Genomic DNA, 22,679 nt, shown 5'->3' on the forward strand with positions numbered 1-22,679 from the left:
TTTGTGACCTGTATAAGATACAGCTCCACTGGGGGAAGGGGGTCTAACAGGCCTCGATGGTGCATTGACTGGCGGGATGCTGCTGCTTGTGTTGAGTGACCCGACCTGTGGCAGTAGCAATTGTGAAAAAACAGACAAAGTTCCCTAGGCTGTCTGGCTGTTGTGGAACTATAAGTCCCAGCGTTCCTTTTGAGATGATGATCTCAGCTGTATTTTCCATGTATATAAAAATGCAGAATGTATCTGTACAGTAAGAGGCAGGGTGCCGTAGGGATTGAGATAATTGCTTGTCGTGTTCTAACGGTAGGGAGGATTACATTCCATCACCATGCGTGCATATGACACGTGCGTGGACGGTCCATTAGATAAACGCAATTCTAGAATCAATACTGTTTATATGAGAAGACCCAGCATTGTGGGGTGTTAGCAGGAGAACGAAGGATGAAGCAGCCAGCAGCGTTCATGACCAGACCTGGCAAAGCCCTGGGCAGAGAGGCTGCTGGGAGATTCCCCAGGGTCCGGGCTAGGCAGAGGAACAAGCCACTAACATTTGTAGCTGTAGATGCTTGGGCAGTGTTACACCCTCTCTGTGACTGTTGTCTTCAAGTTCCCCATTTACTATTGCCGTGTACAGGAGAGCGTTGATGCCTTACGGTGGTGGAGACCATATGATAACAAAATCACACTTGTGTCTGTCTTCCAGAATCTGCTCTGCCCAGTACAGGCCCGTTCTCCATAGACATCAGCAGAGGTGTCTTCTTGCATGTGTTTCTGCCCTTCTTAGCATGTGTGTGGCTGCAGAGAGCTGTAGTGTTACTGATCCCAGAACTCATAGCTGCTGCATCCTTCTTCCCCCGACACGGATATATCTGTAGGGACCAGATACTGCATTAGGTCAAGCTGCTCTGCTGGCTGGTATGACAAGGGAGAGCCACAGGCCATAGACAGCCGTAGCAACACTGCCACCTACAGAATGTAGATGGAACTGTCCAACATGTTATAGCAACTTGCGTAGTACAAATAATATAAAACACCATATTGTTATGTAATAAGTTGTAGAGTTCGCTTGGTAGTTTTAATAATAAAACGATATAAAATAGGGAATGACACGGTTTACAAATAAATACTTTTCTCTGACGTCCTAGTGGATGCTGGGAACTCCGTAAGGACCATGGGGAATAGCGGGCTCCGAAGGAGGCTGGGCACTCTAGAAAGATTTATGACTACCTGGTGTGCACTGGCTCCTCCCACTATGACCCTCCTCCAAGCCTCAGTTAGATTTCGTGCCCGGCCGAGGTTGGATGCACACTAGGGGCTCTCCTGAGCCCTTAGAAAGAAAGTATAGTTTAGGTTTTTTATTTTCAGTGAGACCTGCTGGCAACAGGCTCACTGCAGCGAGGGACTAAGGGGAGAAGAAGCGAACTCGCCTGCTTGCAGCCGGATTGGGCTTCTTAGGCTACTGGACACCATTAGCTCCAGAGGGATCGACCGCAGGCCCAGTCCTTGGTGTTCGGTCCCGGAGCCGCGCCGCCGTCCCCCTTACAGAGCCAGAAGCAAGAAGAGATCCGGAAAAACGGCGGCAGAAGACATCAGTCTTCACCAAGGTAGCGCACAGCACTGCAGCTGTGCGCCATTGCTCCTCATGCACACTTCACACTCCGGTCACTGAGGGTGCAGGGTGCTTGGGGGGGGCGCCCTGAGCAGCAATAAAAAACACCTTGGCTGGCAAAAATACCACAATATATAGCCCCAGAGGCTATATATGTGGTAAATACCCCTGCCAGAATCCAGGAAAAAGCGGGAGAATAGGCCGCGGAAAAGGGGCGGAGCTATCTCCCTCAGACACACTGGCGCCATTTCTCCTTCACAGATCCGCTGGAAGGAAGCTCCCTGGCTCTCCCCTGCAGTCTACACTTCAGAACAGGGTAAAAACAGAGAGGGGGGGCACTAAATTTAGGTGCAATATATATATAATATAAAAAGCAGCTATAGGGGACATAACTCAGTTAGTCCCTGCATTATATAGCGCTCTGGTGTGTGCTGGCATACTCTCACTCTGTCCCCCCAAAGGGCTTTTGTGGGTCCTGTCCTCATTCGGAGCATTCCTTGTGTGTGTGCGGTGTGTCGGTACGGCTGTGTCGACATGTTTGATGAGGATAATGATGTGGAGGCGGAGCAGATGCCTTTAGAAGGGATGTCACCCCCTGCGGGGCAGACACCTGAGTGGATGGGCTTATGGAAAGTAATGAGTGCACGTATAGACTCCTTATATAAGAAAATCGACGACATGCCAAATGTGGGACAGCCGACTTCTCAGCTCGTGCCTGCCCAGGCGTCGCATGGGTCGTCAGGGGCTCTAAAACGCCCGCTACCTCAAGCAGACCCAGATGTCGACACTGATACTGACACCAGTGTCGACGACGATGAGTCTAACCTGATGCCCACTAAGGCCATTCACTGCATGATTGAGGCAATGAAAGAGGTGTTACACATTTCTGATATAAATACAGGTACCACTAAAAAGGGTATTATGTTTGGAGAGAAAAAACTACCCGTAGTTTTTCCCCATCAGATGAATTAAATGAAGTGTGTGAAGAAGTGTGGGCTTTCCCTGATAAAAAAATTGGTAATTCCTAAGAAGGTACTAATGGCGTTCCCTTTCCCGCCAGAGGATAGGTCACGTTGGGAAACACCTCCTAGGGTGGATAAAGCGCTCACACGTTTGTCTAAAAAGGTGGCACTACCGTCTCCGGATACGGCCGCCCTCAAGGAACCTGCTGATAGAAAGCAGGAGGCGATCCTGAAGTCTGTATATACACACACAGGCATTATACTTAGGCCAGCTATTGCGTCAGCTTGGATGTGCAGTGCTGCCGCTGCGTGGTCAGATAAACTGTCAGAAAATATTGACACATTAGAGAGAGACACGATCCTGTTAACCATAGACCATATAAAAGACTCAGTCTTATATATGAGAGATGCACAGAGGGAAATCTGCCGACTGGCATCTAAAGTAAGTGCATTGTCCATTTCTGCTAGGAGAGGCTTATGGACTCGCCAGTGGACAGGAGATGCAGATTCAAAAAAGCACATGGAAGTGTTACCATATAAGGGTGAGGAATTATTTGGGGATGGTCTCTCGGACCTAGTTTCCACAGCAACTGCTGGGAAGTCAGCATTTTTACCCCATGTCCCCTCACAGCCTAAGAAGGCGCCGTTTTATCAGGTTCAGTCCTTTCGGACCCAGAAAAACAGGCGTGGAAAAGGCGGGTCCTTTCTGTCCAGAGGCAGAGGTAGGGGAAAAAGGCTGCAACAAACAACAGGTTCCCAGGAGCAAAAGTCCTCCCCCGCTTCTTCTTCCAAGTCCGCCGCATGACGGTGGGGCTCCACAGGCGGAGCCTGGTACGGTGGGGGGTCGCCTCAAAAATTTCAGCGATCAGTGGGTTCGCTCACAGGTGGATCCCTGGATCCTGCAAATAGTATCTCAGGGGTACAAGCTGGAATTCGAGGCGTCCCCACCCCACCGGTTCCTAAAATCTGCCTTGCCGATTGCTCCCTCAGACAGGGAGGCGGTGCTAGCGGCAATTCACAAGCTGTATTCCCAGCAGGTGGTAATCAAGGTACCCCTACTTCAACAAGGCCGGGGTTATTATTCCACACTATTTGTGGTACCGAAACCGGACGGTTCGGTGAGACCCATTCTAAATTTGAAATCCTTGAACACGTACATAAAGAAATTCAAGTTCAAGATGGAATCGCTCAGGGCGGTTATTGCAAGCCTGGACGAGGGGGATTACATGGTATCCCTGGACATCAAGGATGCTTACTTGCATGTCCCCATTTACCATCCTCACCAGGAGTACCTCAGATTTGTGGTACAGGATTGCCATTACCAATTCCAGACGCTGCCGTTTGGACTGTCCACGGCACCGAGGGTATTTACCAAGGTTATGGCGGAAATGATGATACTCCTTCGAAGAAAGGGTGTTTTAATTATCCCGTACTTGGACGATCTCCTAATAAAAGCGAGGTCCAAGGAACAGTTGTTGGTGGGAGTAGCACTATCTCAGGAGGTGCTGCACCAGCACGGCTGGATTCTGAATATCCCAAAGTCACAGCTGGTTCCGACGTCACGGCTACTGTTCCTGGGTATGATTCTGGATACAGTCCAGAAGAAAGTGTTTCTCCCGGAGGAGAAAGCCAGGGAGTTGTCATCTCTAGTCAGAGACCTCCTGAAACCAAAACAGGTATCAGTGCATCGCTGCACGCGGGTCCTGGGAAAGATGGTGGCTTTTTACGAAGCAATTCCCTTCGGCAGGTTCCATGCCAGAATCTTTCAGTGGGACCTGTTGGACCAGTGGTCCGGATCGCATCTTCAGATGCATCGCTTGATAACCCTGTCTCCAAGAGCCAGGGTGTCTCTACTGTGGTGGCTGCAGAGTGCCCATCTTCTAGAGGGCCGCAGATTCGGCATACAGGACTGGGTCCTGGTGACCACGGATGCCAGCCTTCGAGGCTGGGGGGCAGTCACACAGGGAAGAAACTTCCAAGGGCTATGGTCGAGTCAGGAGACTTCCCTTCACATAAATATTCTGGAACTAAGGGCCATCTACAATGCCCTAAGTCAAGCAAAATCCCTGCTTCTACACCAGCCGGTGCTGATCCAGTCAGACAACATCACGGCAGTCGCCCATGTAAATCGACAGGGCGGCACAAGAAGCAGGATGGCGATGGCAGAAGCCACAAGAATTCTCCGATGGGCGGAGAATCATGTACTAGCACTGTCAGCAGTGTTCATTCCGGGAGTGGACAACTGGGAAGCAGACTTCCTCAGCAGACACGACCTCCACCCGGGAGAGTGGGGACTTCATCCAGAAGTCTTTCAGATGCTGGTAAACCGTTGGGAAAAACCACAGGTGGACATGATGGCGTCCCGCCTCAACAAAAAGTTAAAAAGATATTGCGCCAGGTCAAGGGACCCTCAGGCGGTAGCTGTGGACGCTCTAGTGACACTGTGGGTGTACCAGTCTGTTTGTGTTCCCTCCTCTGCCTCTCATACCAAAGGTATTGAGAATAATAAGAAAGAGAGGAGTAAACACCATTCTCGTGGTTCCGGATTGGCCAAGACGAGCGTGGTACCCGGAACTTCAAGAGATGCTCTCGGAGGACCCGTGGCCTCTACCGCTCAGACAGGACCTGCTACAGCAGGGGCCCTGTCTGTTCCAAGACTTACCGCGGCTGCGTTTGACGGCATGGCGGTTGAACACCGGATCCTAAAGGAAAAGGGTATTCCGGAAGAAGTCATTCCTACGCTTATTAAGGCCAGGAAAGATGTTACGGCAAAGCATTATCACCGCATATGGCGGAAATATGTTGCATGGTGTGAGGCCAAAAAGGCCCCAACAGAGGAATTTCAACTAGGTCGATTTCTGCATTTCCTGCAAGCAGGAGTGAATATGGGCCTAAAACTAGGCTCCATTAAAGTACAGATCTCGGCTCTGTCGATTTTCTTTCAAAAAGAACTAGCTTCAGTACCTGAAGTTCAGACATTTGTGAAAGGAGTGCTGCATATTCAGCCCCCATTTGTGCCTCCTGTGGCACCTTGGGATCTCAACGTGATGTTGAGCTTCTTAAAATCACATTGGTTTGAGCCACTAAAAACCGTGGATCTGAAATATCTCACGTGGAAAGTGGTCATGTAATTGGCCTTGGCTTCAGCCAGGCGAGTGTCAGAATTGGCGGCTTTATCATGTAAAAGCCCTTATCTGATTTTCCATATGGATAGGGCAGAATTGAGGACTCGTCCCCAATTTCTCCCTAAGGTGGTGTCAGCGTTTCACCTGAACCAGCCTATTGTGGTGCCTGCGGCTACTAAGGATTTGGAGGACTCCAAGTTGCTAGACGTTATCAGGGCCCTGAAAATATATGTTTCCAGGACGGCTGGAGTCAGAAAATCTGACTCGCTGTTTATCCTGTATGCACCCAACAAGCTGGGTGCTCCTGCTTCTAACCAGTCTATTGCTCGCTGGATTTGTAGTACAATTCAGCTTGCACATTCTGTGGCAGGCCTGCCACAGCCAAAATCTGTGAATGCCCATTCCACAAGGAAGGTGGGCTCATCTTGGGCGGCTGCCCGAGGGGTCTCGGCTTTACAACTTTGCCGAGCAGCTACTTGGTCAGGGGCAAACACGTTTGCAAAATTCTACAAATTTGATACCCTGGCTGAGGAGGACCTGGAGTTCTCTCATTCGGTGCTGCAGAGTCATCCGCACTCTCCCGCCCGTTTGGGAGCTTTGGTATAATCCCCATGGTCCTTACGGAGTTCCCAGCATCCACTAGGACGTCAGAGAAAATAAGAATTTACTCACCGGTAATTCTATTTCTCGTAGTCCGTAGTGGATGCTGGGCGCCCATCCCAAGTGCGGATTGTCTGCAATACTTGTAAATAGTTATTGTTAACTAAAGGGTTATTGTTGAGCCATCTGTTGAGAGGCTCAGTTGTTTTCATACTGTCAAACTGGATATAGTATCACGAGTTGTACGGTGTGATTGGTGTGGCTGGTAAGAGTCTTAGCCGGGATTCTAAATCCCTCCTTATTATGTCTGCTCGTCCGGGCACGGTGTCCTAACTGAGGCTTGGAGGAGGGTCATAGTGGGAGGAGCCAGTGCACACCAGGTAGTCATAAATCTTTCTAGAGTGCCCAGCCTCCTTCGGAGCCTGCTATTCCCCATGGTCCTTACGGAGTTCCCAGCATCCACTACGGACTACGAGAAATAGAATTACCGGTGAGTAAATTCTTATTTTATGCCTTGTGGTAGTAACAGTAATCTGTGAATGAGCTAAAGTCTTCTGTATCCTCATGCAGGCCCAGATTATTCACTGTTAGTTTATTTGTTAAATACAGGCTGTTGATTCGCTAGAATCGTGTATCCCAGGGGTTCCCAAAGTCAGTCCTCAAGGCCCCTAACAGTCCAGGTTTTCTAGATATCCTTGGCTCAGCACAGATGGTTAAATCAAATTGACTGAGGTAGTAATTAAGTCACCTGTGTCCTAGCATGGCTATACCGAAAACCATACCGAATACAGAATCCTGTAGTAATTATTGCACCTAGAAGTGGGGTAATCATTTGTATTTCATCCTTGGAGGACACTGGAAACACTGACGTAGAGGTACACTCTATGAGGTTTAAAACGTCTTCAAGCTCCTCCCCCTCTATACCACCATTGGCTGCCGGGGACACTTCGTTTTTAGTTTTTTTTATCCAGTACATTCCGTTGACGGCCACTACTTTCTCTAGACGTTTATTTCATCTACTATTTTTTGGAGAATGCCTGGAGCAGGCAGACGGGATACGCTACAGCTCCCAATGTGGGATTTCCTCTGTGAGGGTCTGGTCACTGCTTCCCAATGAGGTTGGATAGCAGATGCCCTCCTTCAGAGCTTGGGTGGCCCTCCACTTCCAGTGACGTTTCCCAGGGTGGACTCCGGAGGAGTCGAAGCTCCCAATATAACGACCAGTCAGACTGTGCCATGGTGGTAGCACACCTTGATCATCAGGGGGCCGCCAGCGCACCCTGCTCTCCTGTCTCTCATAAAGACATGGCTTTTCTGTGGACTATGTCAGCCAAAGGTGACTGTACATTGGACCACGTTGAGGCTCAGAATAAATGTTTTTTTTTTTATATTTTATAAGGCGGTATAATAAACAGAAATATACAGTAAAAAAACAAATAGGAGAAAATATCCATTTATCAAAAGAGTAGAAACAATAGCCAGTAAATTGATGGACGGTATAAAGGTACAGAGGATATTGGTATGTTTCCGCCAAAAAGTTGTGACTGATTAGTTTGGTGACGGGGATCTCAGTGGTTAGGAGATAAAATCTAGGGGGAAAACGGAAAGATAATACCTGTGAGAGAGGTTACCAAGTTCCTGATATCCGACCAAAATGTACGGAGCTTAGGACATTGCCACCATCCTATATAATAAAAGGGTAACAATGTTCCTCGCCTCTGTGGGGGGAATTCAAGTGTTTTGTGCGCTGGCGGGCACAAGATGCCACTGGACTGAGCAATTCAAGTGTCGCTCCGTTCGGGCACGCACAGACCCCGGCGCTGACATTACAGTTATGATCCGCCATTATGACAAGGTGGTAACTAGTGTATGAATAAAAGTGAACAACAGCCGGTGGGTATACAAGGGTCTGTTTTATGAACAGCGGTAGTACCCGCTACTAGAGGGCCCCCACTGGCAGCAATTCAGCTATGCAGCTGTATGGACGCGCATGCTGCTGGTGCTGCAGCCCCGCTGTGCTAGTGAGAAGGAATGTGCAAAAAGTGACTTATCTGGGTGCCCAAATGGCACTTTTTTTGTGTTGTGCCCAGCACTTTGGTTGGGTTATCCATTATATGCAATTAAACCCGGTCTATCTGGGTCCAATCAGTGCGTAAAAAAATAAAATTGAATTACGAAACCATAGTCAATACCGCAGTGCCCCCCCCCCCCCATCCATGGAGTATTAGGAAGGGATTTTACGGTGAGTACAAAAATCCAATTTTTTTTCAATTTTATTCCAAAGATGCCTGTCTTGTACAGAAGGTGCTGCGTAGCGTAACCTCTGAGTGCATCATCCTGTAGGGACAGCTACTGCACATCCCCAGTGTTTCCAGTGTTCCCCATTGGTCTCTGAGAAAAGGATTTAGCGGCAGTATAAGTAGAGGTTACTCTCCACCCCTGTGACACCTCCGTTATATTGCTGGGTATCAGTAACACTGAGCTCTCTTCCGGTTGCAGTGGTAGTGTGTTACTAGAGTTCTTTCTCCTTTCTTAGCGTTGGGTGCTCTAATCTTCCTCCCGCTCCCTCTTTACCTGGCGCATGTCTGATTATTGCCTGGAATTACGGCCCATTCTGCTCTCCCTCCCAATCCGTTTCATGGGTTTACTTCAGTCTCCCATCACCCAGCGACAATCTGTACAAGAGATTCCAGTCAGTAGGGAGAAATGTATTATGCCACATGTACAATATTGTACGGATTGAGTGGTATTCCGGCAGTAGGTTTATATCCCACAGGAACGTCTTTTGTCCCTTTCAGATCCTCCCCTATTCCTCTTCAGCTTTCTGTGGTCTTTTCTTTAGCGCCTGATCTTTAGGAGATCTAGATCCGGCCCTTTTAGGGTCCCTGTTTTTGTGGTGTTCCTATTATTAGCAAATAACTAGTTGAATTGTTTCCTACAAGCCTGTTGTGTGACTTAGATGGTAACATTACATAATCAGCAATATATATATTGTGGTGTTAGGAGCCTGCATGTGGTTTTGTGTGTAGCGGCGGCTTGTTTATTTCTCCTTCAGCAGTAGTGGGACCCCAATGGTTGGTTGTGTTTTACCCCCTATAAAGGGCAGTGGAAATACCAGTCTGCCCCCCCCCCCCCCCCCCCCCCCCTCTTCTCTGTCGCCCATCTTTGCTTTCCTAAGTTCTTTTCCCGGCGCCCTGCATAGGGGGTTGGCACAGAGCTGATGCCCAAATTAATTTGTCAATTTTACCCTTTTGAGGGACAGGATCAGCCATTGTCCCATAGAGCCTAGTAGGTTGGAAGATGTTCTTCCCTGATCTGTCCATCCACCACTGTCTCCGGCTTCAGTAACGGACACCTAGTTTTGGAGGGAGGTTGTAGCAACCCTGCAACATCACCAGTTGCCATAGTGCCCAGGGCAGAGGCTATGCAATGGCGGCTGTGCTTCCATGCTAGTCCTAAGGACTATAGGAGACATGTACTTGGCAAGTGGTGGTGGTTCATTCAGCAATGTGTATCGGATCAGGTCGCCAGCTAAGTTCTTGATTGGTGTTCTTGATTGATGCCAGTCCCACTAGAGAAGTACAGGACTCTCCATAGTTTTCATAAGAAGGTGACATAAGAAGGAATATGGTGCCACCTGCTGGTGATCTCCCACTGACTCAGGACCGCTATACATCACGGCTTATTCTGTGTTCCCTGTGGGTTGTCTGCACTCTGTGATCATTTATTTCGGGTGCTTTGTCCTTTGTCCCCCTCTGGTGAGCGCTCACACCTTTCCACTAAGCTTATTAGTGGGCTTTTCTACCTTTAAATCTCCTCCAGCTGGTTCTCCATTCCTCCCCAATGGTTTCTTGTGGCTTAGTGTTCTCCAACTGCTGAAGGAGAAAATGGTTTCTGCTGTATAGTCATTACCGTTAAATCCCTTTCTCTGCGACCATAGTGGGTTAGAGACCAACCCCCCCTTCCTGCTCTGCTGCTCTTCTTGCTCCCCTGCTGGGCTGCTTGTGTACTGGGGAATAGGAAGTGATATTTGTCCCCGGGGCAAGGAGAGAACCCCACAATCTGTGCCCCCGTGCTGCCTCGGAGAACAGGGATTTAACAGAACTGCACATATCAAAGTCGCCCAACTCATCTACTTGTCTGTCTTTAACCTGTGCAGAGTCCAAGGCCTGGGAAGTGGACACGTGCCGTGGACATTACAACAATGTCTCGTGTGCAGTCTTCCACCCTCGTCAGGAGCTGATCCTGAGTAACTCCGAGGACAAGAGCATCCGTGTCTGGGACATGTCTAAGAGGTGAGTGACTGGTGGAGTGCCAAGGATTCCTAAAGTCCTAACGTGCCAAAGCCTCCTCAGCTGGTATCTGCTAGCATTCGCTGTATGTGCAGACGCCCTACACTGACGGAGGGTGCGGGAGCTGCTTAGATAATACCACTGTGGGCAAACCTCATTATGGCAGAATTTGCTTACATCCTCCGGCATATTATAATGTGTAATGCTGCTATAATTTGGTTATTTGGAAATATATGGCATATGAAGTGATTTTAAGGGTCTTAAAGTGTGTTCTGGTTTCCTATCTCCACAGAACGGGTGTTCAGACCTTCCGCCGGGACCATGACCGTTTTTGGGTTCTGGCCGCCCACCCCAACCTTAACCTTTTTGCAGCAGGTAAAGCGCAGCCTGATCTGTTTTCATGCGGAGAACATTTCCCCTGTAAGAGGGTTTTCTGCCTAACAACGCCCTTTATTCATCCCGCTCCCACGGACCCTGTCCCTGCTCAGATCTGCTGTCTTACAGCTTGCGTCCACGTGCTCTGCACACCTGGAACCCGCCCGCAGAGTATTCTAAAGTTCATCTTACAGGTGTGTATCGGATATTATGGTCCGCATGGCACTGACCTGATTTGTCGTCTTCTCTCCCTAACAGGCCACGATGGAGGAATGATTGTGTTTAAGCTGGAGCGGGAACGCCCTGCATACGCCGTGCACGGCAACATCTTGTACTACGTGAAGGACCGATTCCTCCGCCAGCTGGACTTCAACAGTTCCAAGGATTTAGCCGTGATGCAGCTGAGGAGGTGAGACAGACACCAGGTCTATAGAGCGACCAACCTCATCTGCGTCGTCTTATTTGCCTTTCCTAGTTGAATGTAACCTCTATATTGCAGCACATAAATGCACTATTTTTGTGTAGTGCAGGTACATTTCTGCAGCAGGGTACATAGGGTTCCACAGGGAACATTGGGGTGTAGTGGATGCATCAGGAATCCAGGCACCCCAAGATGCTCTTCTTCACTTCTCTATAACCCCGCCTCCAGGCACAAGCAAACCAGTTTGGTCTTTATGCCCTAGTGTCCTCCAGCCACTGTTATCCAGGCATTGCATTTCAGCATTTAATTGCATTTTAGGTCTAATTGTATATATTTCTTTCTTGTATACAGTGGATCCAAGTTCCCAGTGTTCAGCATGTCCTATAACCCGGCTGAGAATGCTGTACTGCTTTGCACGGTGAGCTCTAAGTTATAGATGCCCATACACCGCTATTTGCCAGTAGTTTGGGCTGATGCCTGTGGGTAACTACAGGTTAACTCTTTCTGGTGTTTTGTTTTTACTTTAAATTCACAATGCTCGACAGCTTACCAGAACAACAACTAATACTTGCATGAGAACCTCATCCTGATATTGCCTGTTGAAAACTGAGAAACACACTGCTGTTTAACCATTGTAACAATTTAGTATGGGTCATAGAAAAACCGTAACCATGGAAACAATATGGAACGTTATATGGCAGTTGCAATGTTATTCTCAGTTTAACAGAAGATGAGAAGGTTGAATTCATGTATCAAGTTTTTGCCGAGTTGGATACAGCTGCGAGGAGAGACCTGAGGTGGGTTGCACCCTGGAAGCACCCGTGTCAGGCAGTCTGAATGGAGTATAATTGATTCAACCTAAATATGTGTTAGAAACTTTTTCTAAGACACGTGAGGATGCAATCGTTCCAGGCCGAACTAGATATGACACATGATAGACTCGTAAATGTATTGGTGTCCCTCAAATCGTATTCCTTGTCTATTAAACAGCTTTACAACTTTTGTTTTTTTTTATTTGTTGCACACAGACACGCTATTGTTTCAGCTAGGACAGGCCTGACCAACCTGTGGCTCTCCAGCTGTTGTGAAACTACACATCCCAGCATGTCCTGCCACAGTTTTAGTATTCCTTAGTAGCACAATTGTGGCAGGGCATGCTGGAACTTGTAGGTTCACAACAGCTGGAGAACCACAGGTTGGCCAGGCCTGCGCTTCGGAGATGTTAGTATCTTGTGTCACTGTATAAAGTAATGGTTTTGCCTAAAAGGAAGACTCCTTTGTAATCTATCTGCCTGAAAATACAAATTCTGTATTATATTTATTTGTTTTTTTGTAAATCTTGTGCAGAGAGCCAGCAACCTGGAGAACAGCACCTATGATCTTTACACCATCCCTAAAGATTCCGACTCTCAAAATCCTGATGGTAAGGGTCATGCAGGTATTTATGGTTAAACAAAAGCCATAAAATAGCAGTTGAAGACTTAGAAACACACTGTTGCAGCTGTTTGGCAGGTAAGTTGTTGATAGCAGTTCACATTGTTTCCATGACTACAGATGATGTAAAGGAATGCTGTGTGGAAATTACCTATCCAATTAAATGAAAGCAGCAGTGTGTTTTTCAGTTTTCAACTTCTGTTTTCAGGTAATTTAAAGTGGCAAAAGTTATTATAAAAATGTAGTACCCAACATAAAACTGAGAGGATTAATCAGTATACAGTAGCAGGAACATAGTATCAGTTCATCTCATGTTATCGATGCAAAGATCTTAACGTTGAAACCAAGTAGAGAAAAGACGCATCTTGTAATGACTGAGAATGGGGTAAAGGTTTTGCTGCTAATAGTCTACATTATTCCTGAATGTTCTGGTTCATCCACAGCCCCAGAAGGTAAGCGTTCCTCTGGCCTGACCGCTGTGTGGGTGGCTCGGAACAGATTTGCAGTCCTAGATCGTATGCACTCCGTGAGTAACGTCATATTCTGGTATCTAGATTTGCACTTTATATTGTCAGCCACCCCATCTAAGCTTGTCACCCGGAATCTTCCCCCTCGTAGATCCTCATCAAGAACCTGAAGAACGAGATCACAAAGAAAGTGCAAGTGCCGAACTGCGACGAGATCTTCTACTCTGGAACCGGGAACCTGCTCCTCCGAGATTCTGATTCCATCACCCTGTTTGATGTGCAGCAGAAACGGTAATGGCTGTCGCATTTGTTCACCATTTCTTCAGGCTTAATTAGGCCATTGAAAATGTTACAGTGGGAAGCTAAAGGCTGCAGATAATTGTGATGCGGTTCGTAAAGGCTGAGAGAATGGGGACAGGGCGGGTGGAATTGTGATGACTGTTTGCCAGCCTTCTCGTATATGTCTGATAATAGCAGCTGAGTATTTACCTGTGCAGGACTCTGGCATCGGTGAAAATCTCCAAAGTGAAGTACGTCATCTGGTCTTCTGACATGTCCCACGTGGCTCTTTTGGCTAAACACGGTAAGTACCCCTCCCCCGGTCCCTTTATGTAACGTGTATCCTGTACATGGCGGCACACCGTTCAGTGGCTGCCGGAGACCGTTCTGTACTGTGTGTGACTATGGCGAAGGCTGTTACAGATTCGCTGGCCTCAGAGGTCAGTAGTGTTCTGAAACGCTGTCTCCTCCTCTCCCCAACCCACAGCCATCATGATCTGCAACAGGAAGCTGGAATCTCTGTGTAACATCCATGAAAACATCCGCGTGAAGAGCGGAGCGTGGGACGAGAGTGGCGTGTTCATCTACACTACCAGCAACCACATCAAATACGCCCTCACCACCGGGTACGGCTGTTAGTTACGTTTTTAAAGCAATGTATTGCTTGGTGTTAGATACTCGCCTCTCGTTACATTGTATTTATAATCTGTGTTCCGTGGCGTTTCAGTGATCACGGTATCATCCGGACGCTCGATCTGCCCATTTATATCACACGTGTTAAGGGTAATAACGTATATTGCCTGGACCGAGAGTGTCGCCCCCGGGTGCTTACAATCGACCCAACGGAATTCAAATTTAAGCTGGCTCTGATCAACAGAAAATATGACGAGGTAGGTGCACACGCAATGGCTGGGGTACTCTCATTACATAAGGGCAGGGCCGGAATAAGGGAGGGGCGAAAGGGGCGGTCGTCCCGGGGCCCCCACACCCAGGAACTTAGTAGTCTCCCCACTCCCAGCGGCTCAGCTGTTCATTAACAGCGCCGCCGAGGAGGTGTTCCTTGCACAGCATTTCAGTCTCGTGGGATTTCAATGCAGCATCTCGCGAGATTATGAAATACTGTGCCAGGAACACCTCGGCGGCGCTGTTAAGGAACAGCTGAGCCGCCGGGAGGTTGGTGAATAACTACGCTCCTGGGTGTGGGGGCACTGGCTCCGGCATCCGCTGCTCTGCCGCTCGCTGGACAGGTAGCGTGCACGCATGTGTCTGTGTGTGTACGTCTGTGGGGGGTGTGTGTGTGTGTGTAAGGGGGGGCTCAGGTTCAGGTCATCTACTGTAGTGGGGGGCCCCCACAACTTCATTTTCCGGGGCCCGCACCAGGCTTAATCTGGCCCTGGACAAAGGACATACTGCTAAACCACCTCATGCTATAGTGGAAGTTCCACCACGTAGTCTAAAGCGGTTTCTTGTCCTGCCTAATATTGTGTATTCTCCCCCACTGCAGAACATGGGATTTTCCTTCTGCCACAATCATGATAAAAACCCTTACGTGACATTATTTGGTCCTTAGGGGAGAGCTGTCACTTCAGACCTCTTTGATCCCATATTTTGTCTAGGCCCAGTTATCGTCACCGTTTGACCTTGCAGTAATGGTATATATTATGTGATCATTGAATTCCACCTGTCCTCAGGTACTGCACATGGTGAGAAACGCCAAGCTGGTGGGCCAGTCTATCATCGCTTACTTGCAGAAGAAAGGTTACCCTGAGGTGGCCCTACACTTTGTCAAAGATGAGAAGACCCGGTTCAGCCTGGCCTTAGAGTGCGGTAACATTGAGGTGAGGTGCACAAAGCTCCATGGTGTCGTGGCTTCCAGTCTCCTGCTGATCTTGTTGGTTTTGTAGTTCTCTGATTGTGCCCCTTGCTCCACTTTCTTGTTCCTAACCAGATCGCTCTTGAAGCTGCTAAAGCCCTGGACGACAAGAACTGCTGGGAGAAGCTGGGCGAGGTGGCTCTGCTGCAGGGTAACCACCAGATTGTGGAGATGTGCTACCAGCGCACCAAGAACTTTGACAAGCTGGCCTTCCTCTACCTCATCACCGGCAACCTGGAGAAGCTGCGCAAGATGATGAAGATAGGTAAGGCTTATGTTGTCTTGTTTTGGCGGACGATTAGCTTTTCTCAGTCAGTCGGATGACACAGGTGAAGGGTCAGCTTTTATCTAAAGAGGCAAATACAAGAAACCCACATGCTGCCCCGCTCCTTCTCCAGCGCCCTGCATTGGAGATGGGCACAAAACTCTTGCCATTATTACAGTTTATTTTCTATACATATTGAATTGGACTCATGTCCCATGGGGTGTGGTTAGTGTTCTCCTTCCACTGCACAAGTTCCTTACACTCACTCGTGAACCCATTGCTACCTTGGGTGATTCTGCAACATCACAGGTACTGCTATCCTGTTCTCCACAGTGTCACCAGGCAAAGGGTGTATACTAGATTAGCTCCAATTACACTCTGCATCAGTGTTCTTCCAAAATGCAGAGGTGGAGCGGAGTTTGATCCTCCGATCTCTGCAGAGGCTGTATTTAACGGGTTCCCAGGGTGGTTTTTAATTTGTGGGCAATCCTCCCCAATCGCAGAAGGTAGCTTCATAACAACATCATGAAATGGATTTAATAGACGCCCCACAATCCCCTTTATCCTCTACTGGTGCTCCGGCTGTGTGAGATGTATCGTCTCTGTAATGTAGTTTACATCAAGTACTGTAGGTCTAAATGTGGTCTCTCTCTCTCTCGCTCTCTGTGTTTCAGCCGAGATCCGTAAAGACATGAGTGGGCAGTACCAGAATGCCCTGTACCTGGGTGATGTGGATGAGAGAGTGAAGATTCTCAAGAACTGCGGACAGAGTAAGTGCAATCACACTATTATCGCGCTCACCTCCTTCATTCACGGTCTTCCTGGTTTAAATAACCTGGTCCCATCTCTTCCGTAGAATCTCTGGCTTATCTGACCGCTGCGACCCATGGTATCAGCGACGAGGAAGAAAATCTGCGGGAGACCTTTGACCTAGAAAAGGAAATCGTAAGCTTACGTTGTGCATGTTTCACCGCTCAGTATAATGGCCCTCATTCCGAGTTGTTCGCTCGCAAGTTGCTTTTAGCAGCATTGCACACGCTAAGCCGCCGCCTACTGGGAGTGAATCTTAGCTTAGCAAGATTGCGAACAAAGTATTCGCAATATTGCGAAAAGATTTATCTGTGCAGTTTCTGAGTAGCTCCACACTTACTCTTCCAGTGCGATCAGTTCAGTGCTTGTCTTTCCTGGTTTGACGTCACAAACACACCCAGCGTTCGCCCAGACACTCCCCCGTTTCTTCAGCCACTCCCGCGTTTTTCCCAGGAACGGCAGCGTTTGTTCACACACTCCCATAAAACGGCCAGTTTATGCCCAGAAACACCCACTTCCTGTCAATCACACTACGATCAGCAGAACGAAGAAAAAACCTTGTAATGCCGTGAGTTTAATACCAAACTTCTTAGCAAATTTACTTGGCGCATTCGCAGTTCGAACATTGCGCATGCGCAATTAGCGGAAAATCGCTGCGATGCGAAGAAAATTACAGAGCGAACAACTCGGATAAGGGCAAATATTGCTTAATATCCCCATCATTCTGTGTGATCACATGACCCTAACTTAGTGTCCAATCTGTAGGGGGCATGACATATACCTACTCTCCCTGTGTCTCCCCATCGGTACATCTGAGCGAATAGTTCCAGCACTGTCCGTAATATTCTATACAATGTCCCATGTAACCTTTGTGATAATAGAAACATGTACATGTTCTTATTTTAGCTGCTTGTGATATTATAGTTAACAGCCCTGGTACCAGCTGTAGTATAACTTTGAATGGGTGCGTATTGAGAGTGGGTCGGGGGAGAGTTTGCCAACTAGGTAGCATTTGTGAAATCTCATCTTGAACCAGCCACAAATCCTATATAAATATATATTTGTCCACATTTTAATAGATTCCTGAGGTTGACCCAGATGCAAAGCTGCTACTACCCTCTCCAGCGGTAATGCCACTGGACACCAACTGGCCTCTGCTGACCATGTCTAAAGGCTTCTTTGAGGGATCCATATCAAGTAAAAGTAAGTATGGATGCAGGACATACTGTAGGTATAATAGTCCAGGCTACAGTAGAACACATCTAGCAGTTAGCTGGGCTCTTTATCGGCCCGTAGAAAAGTAATACCGATAACTGCAGGGCATTGGTCTGTCGATGCTGGTTGAGGGTCACCGTGCAGCATTCTTCATAGGTCATGGGCAGCGCCTATCTATAGTTAGCTGGTGTAAAACGCATAAAAGACCGAGAGATTACTAGATCTAGTCCTTTCACATTGTCCATGCAACTTTGCAGTAAAGGCAAATTGTACCTTGTGCTTCTATTTCTCCCATCACACAGGCAAAGGAGCGATGGCGGCAGATATCGATGTTGACACGGTGGGAGGAGAAGGTTGGGGAGAAGATGCTGAGCTCCAGTTGGATGAAGGTAAGGAGCACTTCTTATATATGAAGTTCCATCTGATGGTTGGTGAGAATGAGAGCTTTACAGGTTCTCCTCACATTATAGATGGCTTTGTGGATGCTGGGGAAACGGTTGGAGACGAGACTCCTGGCAAAGGACAAGAAGAAGGAGGTGGATGGGATGTGGAAGAAGATTTGGATCTTCCACCGGAGCTGGTGAGTAGACCTGGTTTCCTCTAGGTGTGGAGGTTGTCTACCGGGTTCTTTAGCTGTCTTTTTAATCCCGTCTTGTGTTCATCAGGATGTTCCATCTGGTCCTTCTGGGACAGGGGAAGATGGGTTCTTTGTACCGCCCACCAAGGGCGGCAGCCCGGCACAGGTAAGAATCTTGACGTGATACATTTACCACCACTTTATCATGACATTTTACTAGAGAAACATTTGTTTTTTTATTTTGTAACCTTATGTGACTTTGCGTAGAAAGTAGTGAAATAATATGTCCTGGTTGGTCACTAAGGCGAATTCTCTTTGGATGTTGTCCGTGGTTAGTTACACTAGTGTTTGTCTGCCGCAGGCTTGGTGCAACAACTCTCAGCTCCCTGTTGATCACATCCTGGCTGGCTCATTTGAAACGGCAATGCGGGTAAGTTGGCCAAGAATTTTCCTTTACAGCCTGTTGAGCATGGGCGATTCCACCTGCATCCGTGGTATTTTCTAACCGAGCTTGCTTGCTGAATACAGACCAACTAGCACTGTGGTACAACAAATGTCCCAATTGTCGTGTCCGTGTCTGCTGTGGACACTTCTGTGTATAGTGGGCTCTATAGTCTGAACTGGTTGAGCTACATTTAGCGAGCTTGGGGCATTTGATGGAGCTTGGACCGATCATATTATGGCAGCAGGTGTAGCACCTTTTGGACATGAGGTTTTTTAAATTTGCTGAATTTCTTGGACTTGAAGCTATAACACTGTTTCTCCTCAGCTTCTCCACGACCAGGTGGGTGTTGTGAACTTTGCTGCATATAAGCAGCATTTCCTCCATACATTCTCCCGGGGGCGTGGCACCTACCAGGCTCTCCCAGGGCTCCCCGCCATGTACAGTTATCCACAGCGCAACTGGTAAGACCTTCCTAACTCCGTTCACTAATGCTGTTCCTGCACATTGGAATATTTATAAATCCTTGATATAGCAGCATGTTCCACTGGTACTTTGTTCCATCTCGTCTTCATGCAATTTTCCCTCGAACCACTGACCTTATCTGCCTTCACCTTTCTTCCTCCACCTTTCTTCCTCCTTCATCAGTCTTGTCTCTTTCCACAATCTCTTCTGGTACAGCCCCTCATTACTTCCTATATCCATTGTCCTGCGTGCATCTTGCTTATTGCTACTTTAAAGTATTGCCTGGAGATCCGTTCTCCCATTGGGAATGGTTTATTCTTCTGGTCTTCTGTACCCCTTGATGCTGTGTCATTGTTGAGTTCAAAACTGCATAAAACATTTTTGAAAAAAATCCTCGAAATAATTCTGGCTGTGAGATGTCAGCGCACTGGTAGGATAATGTCGTTTGACGGTGTTGTCCTAGCTGTGAGGTGGTATCGCAGTTATGCTCCATGGTTCCCAATACCTTTACAGGAAGGATGCAGGGTTAAAGAACGGACTTCCTGCTGTTGGCCTGAAGCTCAGTGATCTGATCCAGCGCTTACAGGTGTGCTACCAGCTGACCACATCCGGCAAATTTGAGGAGGCCGTGGAGAAGTTCCGCCTGATCCTTCTCAGCATTCCCCTTTTGGTGGTGGACAATAAGCAGGAGATCTCAGAGGTGAGACCGCCACCCTGGAGCGCCGCTACTCGTATATGTGACACTGGGTAATGTATGGTCCTGGCTTACGGCGGGAGTGATACTTTAATTTGAAATGGACTTCTCTTTCAGGCCCAGCAGCTGATCACAATTTGCAGAGAATACATTGTGGGGTTATCCATGGAGATAGAACGAAAGAAACTTCCGAAAGACACCCTGGAGCAACAGAAGCGCATCTGTGAGGTAAGCAAGATGGAGAACACAAGCGGGGCAGGAAGAAGTGCTTCTATGGAGGTGACCAGTATTGGGCACCAGATGTGTTTGAGGGCTCTGTAACCGGGCAGGAGAGACTGACGGATGGGTCTGTGAGGCAGGGCACAGGAGCATAGTGTCTCCGTTAGATGTTCCTGTCAGGTGATATAATTGGGCCAGGAAAGCGTCCAGTATACTGGAGGGAATTATGAATGGGTAGAACGAAGTGACCGGTGCATCTGATGAGGTAATCATGATGATGAGTAACTGGAAAAAGAACAAGACATAGGATAGACTGACTCCAGTATATCTGTGAGGGAAGAACACAGAATGGACTGACAGGAAATACATAATGAGGCTCAAGCAGAGTTTAAAGCAATTTGTCATACGGCGGTATCTTGCGTGTTTTTCGCGCTGTGCACGCTCCGGAGCTGAGGGTACGTAAGTATGGGCGATGAAGAGACTTGCATAGCTCTGCGTGCAGGAGACTGGTGTAACTGTGATGGCATCGGCATGTGGGCAAAGCTCAGTGAGGGTATACCTGGGGAATGGCAGAGTTGTATGTACGTGTTAATGTACCTGTTTTCCAGTGGTACAAGTAAGGTGGTGCGGGCCGGTACAGCGTACTATTAAGAAATTTGTAACCGGTATGCCTTACTGCCGGTGCCATTAGCTGTCATGGCAAGATAGGCCCCATGCCGTGACTGATCATGTGCAGCCCAGCAGGAGCACAGGTGTACTCTTTGGTACATTTTAAAAGATCCACAGGCGGAGCTAATTATGTCACTTGTGATTCTGTGAGGAGACCTGGAAAACATGAACTGTTGGGGGACCTTGAGGAACGAGCTTTGGTACCACTGCCTTAGAGGAAGGGCGTCTTATTTCTGTGGGGTAACAGTGCTATCATGGACGGTCTCCTTGCTGAAGACCTGCATGATGGGGTGACAGCGGCAGGGGTCTCACTAGCCTATCAGTGCAATGCCTATAAAAGCTAGATCTGTGTTATCAGTGTTGCGTCCGTATACTCCTTATAACACCACGTGATGTCCTCTGCAGATGGCCGCTTACTTCACACACGCCAACCTGCAGCCGGTACACATGATCCTGGTGCTCCGGACAGCCGTCAACCTTTTCTTCAAACTCAAAAACTTCAAAACCGCTGCCACGTTCGCCAGGCGGCTGCTGGAGTTGGGACCAAAGCCGGAGGTGGCACAGCAGGTGAGTGCGTCGCTGGGCTTGGCGCGTGTAGTACACACTCCCAGAGAGGTAGTCTCTTTCTGCTGACCGCTCTTTGTTCTCCTTATACAGACCCGCAAAATCCTTTCCGCCTGTGAGAAAAACCTGACGGACACTTACCAGCTCAACTACGACATGCACAACCCCTTCGACATTTGCGCCGCATCATACCGGCCCATATACCGGGGGAAGCCGGTGGAAAAATGCCCGCTCAGCGGTGCCTGCTACAGCCCGGAGTTTAAAGGACAGATCTGCAGAGCCACCACGGTAGGTTAAGTTGGCGGCTGCCAGTGACACTGCGTCAGGATGTTTAGCATAAAGTTCCCCTTTAATTAAAACATTTGCTGAAAAGCACAGAAGTTCCCATTATCGGGTGCTTAATTTTATGTCGAACATATTTAATTTAACCCCAGTAGTGACCTGTACTGCTCCAGCTGTAGTTCCCAGCAGAACCGGACCTACTGTGATTTGTGGTTCCCCCAACAGCTAGTGAGCCATGGATTCCCCACTGCAACTAATCCTATCTTTATGGCAAGATATGCTCAGCGTATTGATTTTGTTCGCTGTTGATGTTTTTTGTACTGTGTCCATAAATAGGGACGAGTTCCATTAATGACGCCGTCCTTCCAGGGGCTTGATGAACAGACACACAATGTCTCAATGTCTTCTTCCCCGCTTTTCTAGGTGACGGAAATCGGGAAAGATGTCATCGGCCTGAGGATCAGCCCCCTCCAGTTCCGTTAGGAAAATAGTTAGACCCGCCTGATTTTTATTTTTTTTGGTCTTTGACCCCGCTCCCTGAATATAATATAATGTAGTGTACACGGGCATCTGTGTCTCTTCCCCGTGCTTGTAACGTTGATCACATGGCATGAACAGAGAAACCGGTCTGCAGTCCTTTTTACTAATGTGAAGTTCATCATCGCAAGATACTCGTACATGAAATAAAATTTACCAAACTGAGATTGTGGCATGATGAATACAGACATGGGGTGGGGGGGTTTCTGTGCTAGTTACACTCACAAGACTGGTTAAAGAAAGCAATTGTGCAAATGAAATGATCTTTAAATCCAATATACAAGGACTACTCATTAGTAATCATCAGTACGGCCAAGGTCCCAGCATCATGATTGGAAACCATTGAGAGAAAAGGCCTTGGATAGGGTGTGATATAAGGGCCTAATTCAGCATGAGTTGTAGTTGTGCAAAAAAGGGCACAACTACAACTTTTACATGAACATGCGGGGAGCTGCCCAGCACGGGGTAAATCCACCCCACAGGTCAGGTTCTGCCCCTCCTGC

The 22,679-nt window shown here is 48.0% G+C and overlaps 1 protein-coding gene across 5 annotated transcripts in view; it reads left to right on the top strand.

Annotated features, from left to right (window-relative positions):
- The window catches only part of COPA (COPI coat complex subunit alpha), a 237,460-nt gene extending 215,119 nt beyond the window's left edge, over positions 1-22,341 (top strand). For 3 of the 5 annotated variants that reach the window (XM_063946945.1, XM_063946941.1, XM_063946943.1), the window contains 26 exons: positions 704-751; positions 10,456-10,591; positions 10,881-10,963; positions 11,222-11,372; positions 11,736-11,802; positions 12,732-12,807; positions 13,262-13,344; positions 13,437-13,576; positions 13,783-13,868; positions 14,052-14,190; positions 14,292-14,454; positions 15,256-15,402; positions 15,513-15,702; positions 16,377-16,472; positions 16,559-16,647; positions 17,592-17,715; positions 18,030-18,116; positions 18,198-18,307; positions 18,393-18,470; positions 18,666-18,734; positions 19,074-19,210; positions 19,725-19,911; positions 20,023-20,133; positions 21,199-21,360; positions 21,451-21,645; positions 22,063-22,341. In XM_063946945.1, coding sequence (XP_063803015.1) covers positions 704-751; positions 10,456-10,591; positions 10,881-10,963; positions 11,222-11,372; positions 11,736-11,802; positions 12,732-12,807; positions 13,262-13,344; positions 13,437-13,576; positions 13,783-13,868; positions 14,052-14,190; positions 14,292-14,454; positions 15,256-15,402; positions 15,513-15,702; positions 16,377-16,472; positions 16,559-16,647; positions 17,592-17,715; positions 18,030-18,116; positions 18,198-18,307; positions 18,393-18,470; positions 18,666-18,734; positions 19,074-19,210; positions 19,725-19,911; positions 20,023-20,133; positions 21,199-21,360; positions 21,451-21,645; positions 22,063-22,122 — 3,014 coding nt within the window. In that variant the 3' untranslated portion in view covers positions 22,123-22,341. The remainder of the gene's footprint in view (positions 1-703; positions 752-10,455; positions 10,592-10,880; positions 10,964-11,221; positions 11,373-11,735; positions 11,803-12,731; positions 12,808-13,261; positions 13,345-13,436; positions 13,577-13,782; positions 13,869-14,051; positions 14,191-14,291; positions 14,455-15,255; positions 15,403-15,512; positions 15,703-16,376; positions 16,473-16,558; positions 16,648-17,591; positions 17,716-18,029; positions 18,117-18,197; positions 18,308-18,392; positions 18,471-18,665; positions 18,735-19,073; positions 19,211-19,724; positions 19,912-20,022; positions 20,134-21,198; positions 21,361-21,450; positions 21,646-22,062) is intronic. The other 2 variants (XM_063946942.1, XM_063946944.1) reach the window with 1 other exon arrangement.
- Positions 22,342-22,679: the final 338 nt, after the last annotated feature.

The sequence above is a fragment of the Pseudophryne corroboree genome, chromosome 12 (assembly GCF_028390025.1).
Source record: "Pseudophryne corroboree isolate aPseCor3 chromosome 12, aPseCor3.hap2, whole genome shotgun sequence".
In the NCBI taxonomy this organism is placed as follows: Eukaryota; Metazoa; Chordata; class Amphibia; order Anura; family Myobatrachidae; genus Pseudophryne; species Pseudophryne corroboree.